Raw genomic sequence first — 11,577 nt, 5'->3', positions numbered from 1 at the left:
CTTGGGATATTCCCTTTGCTAAATCTTCTTTTGCCCAATAATATAATATATCAATAATTTGTTCGCACTTCAATTTACTATTTTCTAGAAATGTTCCTTTTCTAATCGAAACCATTTTTCTACAAGGCCTTCCACATGACCATATCACGCCATCCGACAAAGGCTACTTCCATCATGCTAGCTCCATACGAGGGGCATATTTTTTAGGTATTTAAAAGTCCATGTCTCTTAAGCCAATTAATACTATCTGCTGTTGTAGCGGTGCCGATGGCAATATCGCGGTGATTAATTCCATTTACACTGGGGTATGCAGAAGTCATAGTGAAAAACCTTCAACTAATTTTTTCACACGTGTTGATTTCAGAGTGAAGAACTTTGAATTACGCGCGGTGGTGATGCTGGTCATTAGTGGGGTCGATGGGTGTATGTGATTTGTTTATAAAAACAATAATGAATAATGCAAAAATATATTTATTTATAAAGTTTAAACTCGACATGGAATGAAATATATTAATTTATAAACTTTAAACTGAACTTCATTTGTTTAAATTCTACGAAACAAGCGAAGTTGGACGAGTGATTGATAGATAGATAGAGAGAGATAGGTAGACAGATAGCTCCGGCCAGTCAGTAGCCAAAGAATCAACTCAAACCAGCAATAACGTTCCTTGTCAGATTTTTCTACTTTCACTTCTGACAGCTAATACCATGAGCAAGTCGCTCTTCAAAGATTATGATATCTACTGAATTCAAGTCACTTTGCTTGTTACAAAAATATAAAATTATTGAACGAATACCCCAGTCGTGATCAGTATTCCCTCAGTTCTAGAACCAGTGGGATAGAAATCCCACAAACTTTACTCTTGGGTTACAGACAGATGTCTCATACAGGACATCACTATTAGCTACTCATTTACTCTATAGTACAAAAGTTTATGCTGGGACAATGCTTACTTCATGTTACATGATATATTGTAATACTAACAAGAACACTATACAAAATGATAGCAAGTTGAACTCGGTATTAAGAGCAAGAATAAACACCACAAGGCCGTTTTTCCCCTGACGTTCCAACGATTCTACCAGCTCGCTGCCTTAATAATCCTTTCTACTATAGATAGGCACATCAACACCAGTGCTCGACTGATTCTTATTTTATCGACCCTAATACGATAGAAGGCAACGTTGACCTCGGCGGAGTTCTAACTCAGAACTTAAGCCGGAAGAAATGCCGCTAAGCATTTTGACGGATGTGTTAACGATTCTGCCAGTTCGCCGGCTTAATAATGGTTTCAAATTTTGACACAAGGCTAGCAATTTCAGGAAAGCCTGCTAGTCGATTACATCGACACCAGGGCTCAACTGGTACTTATTTTATCGACCTCGAAAGGATGTAAGGCAAAGTCGACCTCGTTGGAATTTATACTTAGAACGTAAAGACGGACGAAATGCCGCTAAGCATTTTATCCAGTGTGTTAACGATTTTGCCAGTTCGCCGCCTTAATAAATAACACAGGCCTTCAGAATTTGGGAACGAAAATATTTCTCTTGAATAGATGAATGCTTCTGAAGCACTTTTCGAGCTGAACCCAGGTATGCTATTCGTTTTCATCAATCACGTCAGGAATTTTGTGTACACACTACCTTGGTTTTTCACACACACATACAAAAATAATAATAATTATAAATAAAGAAAAAAGAAAGAAAAAAATGAATTTTCCTTGATTTTTATGTCTTTGTCATAAATTATATTAAAATTATGATTATAAATGATTTTGCGTATAGGTAGTTTAATTGTAAAATTTCGAACAGAAATAGGAATATTTTACCTACGATAGAGAAAATACAAGAGGCGGCCTAAGGTCATTATATTCTAATGATACAGTATCTTGAACGCAAAAAAGTCTGCAAATTATATGCATATTAGCAGTAATACCCGTCGTTGATCGAGTAATTACTTTTCACTCTTTCTCGGGATCCACATTCAAAGTGTTGAGATATATATATATATATATATATATATATATATATATATATATGTGTGTGTGTATATATATATGTATATATATGTAACGGCTTTAAGTTTTTGTGTTGTGTAGTTGATGTGTCACCCATTGTAACGATAAGTATTATTTACCAATTGTACAGGTTATAAGATGAACGATGAAGATGATCAACATTTTTATAGAAATATTTTATTTACCGTTACTTTGATAGTTGCCATACTACGACGGGTAGGTTAGTGTAATCGTATAACAGTTTGTACGTAAAGCATGCAAGGTAAAGAATTTTTGGCCTGTATAGGTATGTACACTTTCTCATAGTAGTATTTATATATAGAGAGAGATGGTAGTGTTAAAGAGAAAAGGATGCGAGCTCGTATTAGTTATAAGGTGTGCGACGTTGTCTCACAGTGGCTGACAGTAAACTTCTTTCTCCCTCTGGCCGTTTGTCTTTTAGGGGCTGCCTGCTTGAATCTATATCTGTAGATGTCTATTCCCTAACTTGTTACGAGTTGCTTCGCTCTGTTGTCGCCAAGTGACCACTGAACTTTTGGCTTGGGGTCTCCTGTTTTTATAGCTATCTAGAAGAATAGTGAGTGCAAAGGATTTAGCTGGCGGTCTTGTTATCTCTATTGTAGATTTTATGGAGTAGAAGAGGTCAGAAAGGGTCAAGTGGTGGAGACACCGCTTCGGCCTAGCTAAAGGCGTCTGGGACATATCTAACTGCTGTCAGATCAAAACCGTTGTTCCACCGCGGGAAAAGTTCTGACGCAGTGTTAATTCAAATTTGGGTATAGTGGATCGAATCCACTTCACGCCTGCAAGATTCCTATATATATATATATATATATATATATATATATACTCCTCCTGTAGGTGTGTATTTTATAAGAGAAAAAAAACGTAATAATTGAAGTAGAAAAAAGATTAATTTCATACACGAACTTGTATTGTAAAAGTAAATGTGATAAGTAGCTCAAAAAAGAAGTTTTGTTTCTTCTTTTTAAGTTTTTGTAAGGTTTCTTTTTCCTTTAAATTCATTTCAATCCATTGAAATTATAGATTGTTCGAAGTACATGGGTATGTCATAGGGTTTGGAAACAACTTGGTTTCTCCTATTGTATGACCTGTCCCATTTGTACTGGTGTAACGGTAAAGATTTATTGCAATGGCATGTTGTAAGATGTGAAAGATGGACGGCGATTGAAGTTGTAAAGAGATATTTATTTACTGTTACTTTGTATATATATAAAACCACGACGGGTTGGTATGTATAATTAGTAAATGGAAAAGCATGCGAGGAAGAAAGAGTTAATTTCGGCCTGTATGTGTGTACACGATCTCATAGTAGTATATATAGAGAGATATGGTAATATTCCAGAGTAAAGAAAGTGAGAGTGGTGAGAGGATTCAGCTTCTAAGTTTAATAAGGGGCTCAAATTACACCCTCTCCCCCAATTTTAAATTTTGAACTTTTTTATCCATTTATTTATTTGTCTATCTATTTATCCCTCTCCGTTTATTCATAAAATATATTTGTCAACTAAATGTGGCAGTCCTATAGAAGACGGTGTTACTGTTGTTTTTAGCCCCAGGAAGACATTCATATCTATCTCTTTATACACACATATATATGCTTATTGAATTTAAAATTTTGAAAACGTGGTTTCTTGCATATTCGGAATCTCCGTCATCTAAAATATAGGGGAAAAAAACTTTTGAAAAAGTTCAGTTTTAAATGGGGAGTAGTGGTGGTGGGGTTTAAAATTTGTCTTCTATTGCATATTAGTAATCTCCGACATCTAAAATATACACATCCGAAATTATTTTCAAAAAAGAGCATTTTCCAAGGAGAGGTGCGAAACTGCATTAGCCCCTCGTTTTCTACACAGTTGTTAACACCCAGCAGGCTGCGGTTTTTTTGGGGGGTTTTTTCCTGTAACGGATAAAGATCTTTATATAAACTCTGAATTATGGAACATTGCCGGGTTGACATGCTAACGAGTAGCGGTTTATGGTACAAAACAAAAATGACTTAGCTCGTAAGAACCCTAATACTCATTTGTCATGTATTTGCGCCCATGAAGTATGCAAAAGAAAACCATTTTAATTACCATTGCATTATATCTATATACAAACAAACTGAGTTTATATTCATTCGTATATCTCCGAAATTAAAAAACCCAAATTAATTCACGGGGTAACTGAGCTCTTTAGTGATTAGAGGTACGTTCTTCTAAATTATACTTCCGGTATATCACTCGCTAAACCTATAAACATTATAGATGTATTCTTTTTTTGTTTACATATATTTACAGTGTCAGTGATGATGAATTAACTTGTATAATTTACTTAAGAGATCATTCATCAATCACGAGAATAAAATAGAGATATACTATAAGAAGTAGGTGAAAGTTCCGCTCAATTTATCGATGTCCCCATCAATTTCAAGTCTTACTGCTTCAGTACATCTCTTATTATTTTATCTACATTGTTATGTAAGTATCATTCATATAGGTTTTACACATTCTTTTATACAAAATCTCTAATTATTTACATTACTTCTTCACCTACGCTTTGTTCCCTGCAAGATCCCGCTTTTATTTAGCTCTTCACAGCAACTATGTAGTTAATCAAGTTGACAGGAAATGTATTTTATATTTTCATATTCTTTGACCCTCTCTATTATTTTTGATCTCTGTTATTCTTTAATGTCCCATGTAATTATTTTGTATTCCTCTGCGAATTGCCTACTCCAATGTTCCTGCTCAGCTGTGAGCGTGTGCGCACACACGCATAAGGTTTTTCAAGATGCTATCAAATCTTTCATTGAAGAAACGCATCGTATGATCTCATTAATAAGATCATAAAAATACACACTTAAAAATTGTGTGCATTTGCTCAGGCGGTCAATATGACTTTTGAGCGCTGGTTACTCGCATACTTTGCAAAGAAAGAATGGTTAATGCAGCGCATCTGTTACTGATTTTTATTTTAACAGAAAAAAATTTCTTTTTGTTTTAATGGATTATTTTAATAGTCACATGATAAAATGTTAAACAACGTAAATCGCTATAAAGTGCTTGATTTATACACTTTAAGAAAAGTCACTTATTTGCTTGACAAGATATGAATAGAAGAGGTTGACTTTTAAGAAACGATACTAATTGCAGAAAGTGAAAATTTTCTGGAAAGACTCCCCCTCCCCCCATTTAATCGCAAATTATTGTTTTTAAAATCTTTTATTTATTTTTTTTTTTTGCCCAAAACCCACCTTTTCGGATACAGAGTTTCCGGAAAATTGCCAAAATTTTGAAATTCCCCCCCCTATTTCTTCATTTTTTAAATTTTTTTTTCACTTTTTTCCGTAATCTTAACCCTAAAACCGCAACCCTAACCCTATACCCTAAAACCCTAACCACAACCATAAAATCCTAACCCTCTCATCTAGCCAGAAAAATTTTTGGAAATTTAATTTTTCTTCAGAATCATAATCTCTATTTTTCCGCATATTTTGAAAAAAAATTCTGAAAAAAGTTTTAAATGAAGAATTTAGTGGGGGTGGGAGTTAATTTCAAAATGCCGATTTTTGCCAATTTTTTTGCAGATTCGTATTCTCCGTATCCGAAACGGGGGTTTGTGTAGAAAAAAAAGTTTTTAAAGGTTGGTTTGGTGTGGGGGGGGGGGTACCAAAGAGAGTCTTGCCAGTTTTTTTTTCTCATTTAAATGCTTCTAAGACTTTGGCACTTCTTTGGAAGTGCACCTCTCCAAGAAAATGACGATTACTTGTTAAAAAAAGTTACGAAAATGGTAAATATATCCAAAATAAATGAAGCATACAAAAAAATTGGAAGATTCATCTATTTTTAAATATTTTATACTAAAAAATAATATACGGAAAACGGGCACTCGCGAATATAAACAAACATGGACGATAACTTACTTTTACCAGTCAGATATTATTAATGATACAAGGGACCCGACAATATCGTCTGCGAATTGTAAGAAGACCGTTTCACAATCTTTTTTCTTAAAAGTCAGTTTATAATTAATATATACTATTATGTCAAATTTTGTGCCTGAACGGGAAATATCACATTATAAAATGGGCGAAGGTAAAGCAAGTCCACACCACCTAACCCTAAACAGTGTGCGCAGTGAAAAATCTGATTAAAAATTATCAAGAATTGGCAAACGTTATTGTGGGGCCTCTCGTATCATTAATAATATCTGATACATCGTCTGACAGGTTTGTTTATATTCGCTAATGCCTGTTTTCCGTGTTTTATTTTTTAGTATAGAATATTTAAAAATTGATGAATCTTCCTAATTTTATGCATACTTCATTCATTTTGGATATATTTCCCATTTTCGTAATTTTTTAATAAATTAGGCGTCATTTTCTTGGAGAGGTGCGCTTCTAAAGAAGCGCCAAGGCATTTATTACTATATATTTCTAGTCATTAAGGATTGCATAATCATTGGAAAGTAAAGATTGCGTTCAGAACTGAAATCCCATCGAAGTCAACGTTGTCATTCATTCTTCTGGAGTCGATAAAATAAAGTACCAGACGAGTACCAAGGCCGCCGTTATCAAATATGCTCGTGTAAACGTCTTTAATATTTGTTTTTAATTTCACCTTTGGATTTCATATTGACAATTATTGTGTTATTGTGTTGAGTCATGAGTTTTGCAATGTTTTGGTAACTTGTTTGCTTTATCCATCAAGTTACAACAAAAGCAACCTAACATTCAAAGTAGAGGCCATTGCGTTGCACCGTCTGAAGCCACTTTTCTGCCAGTTCTTAGATCCTTCGAAGAGGATTCCTTCACTGAAAATGATAATCCGGACTATATGCTGGGTGTGGCATCAGTTCAGCGCGTTCAAGTTCCTGGAGTTTATTTGGGGTTTTTCCAGCGATACGAGGTGTTGCTGCAGAAGAGCTCGCTTTCTGTTAACCAATGCCAGGTATTTTTCCACACAATGACTCCAGTTATTCAGAGTACAGGTTGGCATCAACTGTTCAAAACGCCTGTGTTTGGCAATAGGTTCCAGGAGCTGACCTTTGCTTAACCACTGCTTATGCATGATAGGATTGTGGAAAAATATCTCCATCAGATTATTACTTGTTCTGATCTATTGCTCACTTCCTGTGCTCATCAAACAAGGTGGAAGCTTCGGTGAAGAATTACTTCACCTCAAAGGGTAGGAACTGGTATTAGCATAGGATCAAAGAACTAGCACAAAGATGGCTTCAGACAGTACAACTATTTTGAATGCTGCTTTTGTTGTAAGTTGAATAAACTTTTGACTCAATGCAATAATATCGATTGGGATAATGTAATTGAGTTTCAGCAAGTACATAATGTCATATCTAGAACCCCGTCTTGCGAATGTAATGAGGTTAATAGTAATGCAGAAATAATACAATTGATGTTATAGATAGTTGAAATACTTGTGATCTCTTGTGAAGGGCTTATTGGTGTCGATTCTGTGTGGATGGTATTCAATGGTGTTAGTATTTTGGAGATAAGCTATCATAGAAGTTATCACATTGATGATGAGCTAGGTTAGTATAGTGTTGAAATGCAGTTGGATGATACTTTAATTATTCAATACTTTTAAATGAAAGTATTGAATAAGATGTGAACAGTTTTTCATAGAATTCTGTGACAAGACTTTAATAGTTGGTAAATATAGTATCACATTTTCATGTTTGAACTCATAAAGGTACAGAGGTGGTTATTTGGTAAGCTTATTTGCCAACTACATACTTCTGGGTCAGTTCCACTGCATGGCACCTTGGGTAAGTGTCTTCTATAGCCAACCAAAGACTTGTGAGTGGATTTGATTGATGGAAACTGAAGGAAGCTCATCATATATATATATATTATATATGATAAGCTTCTTTCAGTTCCTGTCTGAATATAATATATGTGTTTTCTTTGTGTTTTTCCCCTGCACCACTTGACATCTGGTGTTAGTTTGTTTATATCTGTATAACTTAGCAGTTTTGCATAAGACTGACAGCATAAGTACCAAGCTTAGAAAAAAAGTAATGGGGTCAATTCATTCAACTAGAAAACCTTCACGGCAATGCCCAGCATGGCCACAATCCAATGACTGAAACAAGTAAAAGGTTAGGTCTGATATAAGACAAATTTTATCTTCAGGAATTGATTGAGATACATCTGGATAAAGAGAGAACTAAAGTTGGACTCAGCATAGTACCATATTGTGCATCTACCAGTGTAGATATGCATTTTTATTTGCTTGTAATAGGTAGAATATATAACTATAGCTATTCTCTACAGCTCAACATAGTGTCCAAGTGTGTCTTCATTCACCCTCACAATATCATCAACCATTTACTGTCTAACTCTTATAGTAAAGCATTCTCTCTCCAATATTGTTCATGTTAACATTGTGTAGATCCTTATGTCTTATGTTGTCTTTTTATTTCAGGTTATCTGATGACACTGTGATGAAAAAAAAATTTCATTGAAAATGATCAACATCTTAATCAAATTTTGAAGACTAGATGTAATTTCATCAAGCTGAAGTCAGCCTCTTACTACAACTCTTGGTCCAGTATTTCCTTGAAAATGAAATTATTTGCAAAAATACACCAATGTTTACAGAAATATTTTCTGTACAATTAAACCAGTAAGATATTCAAAGCATTCGATAATTGGAACTATTATAATGGTCTTTTAGTTGGGTATTAATTACAAAATTCTATCTATATAAAACTATTTGAAGTTGTTTTTTTGTTTTTTTTTCTGACTAGCCAAAACATCATCAGTGCTTAGGAAATACCAGCAAACAGGAAAATAAAGACTAAAATATAAAATTATGGCTAAGAAAGCAGAACGAGTAACTGTTGATTCATCTACTGATACACAGGAAAATACAGAAAAGGAATTACATCCATGTGATATATGTGGAAAATTATACACAAAAACGAATTTAATTCAACATAAATTAATCCACTCAGTATCCCAGCTGAACCAATGTGAAGTTTGTGGTAAAAGATTCAGCAGCAACAGTTTACTAACAAACCACAAACAAATGCACACAGAAGAGAAACTATACCAGTGTTATGTCTGTGATGAAACATTTTCTACAAAAGATCATTTGTCTTCCCATGTTTGTATTCAAATTGGGAAAAGACCACATCAATGTGATATCTGTGGTAAAACATTTTCTAGAAGTGGTCAGTTGTCTTTCCACAAATTTATCCACACAGGAGAAAGACCATTTCACTGTGAAGTCTGTGGTGAAACATTTTCTAGAAGTGGTCATTTGAATAACCACAAACGTATCCACACTGGAGAAAGTCCATACCAGTGTGTTCATTGTGGTAAAACATTTTCTAGGAGGGATGCTTTGTCTTCCCACAAGCATATTCACACAGGAGGAAGGCCATACCATTGTGATATCTGTGGTAAGATATTTTCCAAAAGTGCTGATTTGTCTTTGCATAAACATATTCACACAGGAGGACGAACATATCACTGTGATATCTGTGATACAACATTTTCTCGGAGCAGTGGTTTATCTAAACATAAACGTATTCACACTGGTGAGAAACCATACCAGTGTGATATTTGTGATAAAAAATTTTCTACAAGTAGTCATTTGTCTACCCACAAACGTACACACACAGGAGAAAGACCCTACCATTGTAATATCTGTGGTAAAACGTTCACTCAGAATGCTAGTTTATCTCAACATAAACCTATTCATACAGGAGAGAGACCATACCATTGTGATATTTGTAGTAAAACCTTTTCTACAAATCGTAATTTAACTCGACACAAACGTGTCCACACCGGAGAAAAACCATACCACTGTGATATCTGTGATGAAACATTTTCTTCTAGGGGTCGTTTATCTTCCCACATACGTATTCACACAGGAGAAAGACCATCGTAGCACTGTGATATCTTTGAAAACATTTTCTAAAAGTTATTCAGCTAAATACCAACATATCCACACTGAAGATAACCCAAAGCTATATGATATGTGGTGCCATATTTTTTAAAAGTAATAATATATTTTATAATAAATAAATCTGTTTATTTATATCAATGTTATGTATTTTCCTACACCAAAATCATTGTCATTATCAACACTTTAATATCACTAATTCTATTCGGGCATTTTATCTAAGATCATATTACATGTCTTTATGACTGAGATTTCAAACAGCAGATCTCTTGAGCATTTTATTGCTGCTAGTGTCAACTTCTGTGTGCAACTAGATCAGGTTAGGGAACCATTTTTATACCTGGCTGTGAATTTCTTGCAGAGAAACATAATGAATTCCTTTAGTGGTTTGAGTTATTGGACTGGCTGTACTGGGACACTGCTTCCAAGAATTTTTTGTGAGTTATATCAGCTTTAGTACATTACCAGAGTGGTGCACAATGGGATCAAAACCAGAAGGTTGCCAAATGAAATTTTTAACTACACAACTATGTCTATTAGAAATTAAGCTAGATGATTCAGAGTTATATAGAAATATTCATTAAGTAAAATCAGTCTTCCATATATACAGGCTTGTCCTTTACAGGTGCCAGTGCTGTGTAAGCACAGTCATGCTGGTGGTATGTAAGAAGCACCCTCCGTGTGGTGGTTGGTATTAGGAAGGGCGTCTAACCATAGAAACCATGCCACAACAGACAATTGCAGTTTGGATGGCTCCCCAGCTCCTGTCAAACCCATGCCAGCATGAAAAACAGGTGTTTGATGATGATGACAATGATCGTCATACATTGTGATCTACAATACAAAGTTAATATATACTACTTCCTTGATGTATTTTCCCGTAATCATATTGTTTATATTCATAATCAACATCATTCTCTCTCCCTCTCTAAACATATATGTATATATTGATATATAGCAGAAGCAACAGAGTGACTCAAGGTTTGAGAGATTCATGCATTGGCACACATGTACACACTCATATGTATATATATATATATATATATACTAGTGGAATCTGTGGAAGTTCCACAGAATGAAAAAGATTAAGAGAAGCTATTTAAAAAAAGAATTTTTATTTTGCGAAGTTATTTCACTTCCAGTCACAATAATGTCATCATCATCATCGTTGTTTAACGTCTGCTTTCCATGCTACCATGGGTTGAGGACTGGTGGACCAGGAGGTGACACCAGGCTCCAATCTAATTTGACAGAGTTTCTACAGCTGGATGCCCTTCCTAATGCCAACCACTCAGAGAGTGTAGTGGGTGCTTTTACGTGCCACCGGCACGAAGGCCAGTCAGGCAGTACTGGCAACAGCCACGCTCAAAACGGTGTATTTTATGTGCCACCCGCACAAGAGCCAGTCCAGGGGCACTGGCAACGATCTCGCTTGAAAATCCATATATATATATATATACTAGTGGAATCTGTGGAAATTCCACAGAATGAAAAAGATTAAGAGAAGCTATTTAAAAAAAGAATTTTTATTTTGCTAAGTTATTTCACTTTCAGTCACAATAATATATTATATGATTTTAAAATTTACCTCTGCTAAGCACTGTATATTTCTCTTTCTC

General features: G+C 34.8%; 1 protein-coding gene across 10 annotated transcripts in view; it reads left to right on the top strand.

The window, feature by feature from the left end:
* Window positions 1–10,093, top strand: part of LOC128248344 (uncharacterized) — a 41,411-nt gene extending 31,318 nt beyond the window's left edge. Inside the window, exons 1-3 of one of the 10 annotated variants that reach the window (XM_089355877.1) lie at window positions 395–1,593; window positions 4,322–4,501; window positions 8,471–10,093. In XM_089355877.1, coding sequence (XP_089212003.1) covers window positions 8,861–9,943 — 1,083 coding nt within the window. In that variant the 5' untranslated portion in view covers window positions 395–1,593; window positions 4,322–4,501; window positions 8,471–8,860 and the 3' untranslated portion in view covers window positions 9,944–10,093. The other 9 variants (XM_089355880.1, XM_089355879.1, XM_089355881.1 and 6 more) reach the window with 9 other exon arrangements.
* The last annotated feature ends 1,484 nt before the right edge of the window (window positions 10,094–11,577 follow it).

The sequence above is a fragment of the Octopus bimaculoides genome, chromosome 7 (genome assembly GCF_046866305.1).
Source record: "Octopus bimaculoides isolate indiv1 chromosome 7, ASM4686630v1, whole genome shotgun sequence".
NCBI lineage: Eukaryota > Metazoa > Mollusca > Cephalopoda > Octopoda > Octopodidae > Octopus > Octopus bimaculoides.
This window is presented reverse-complemented; position numbering and strand designations above follow the sequence as displayed.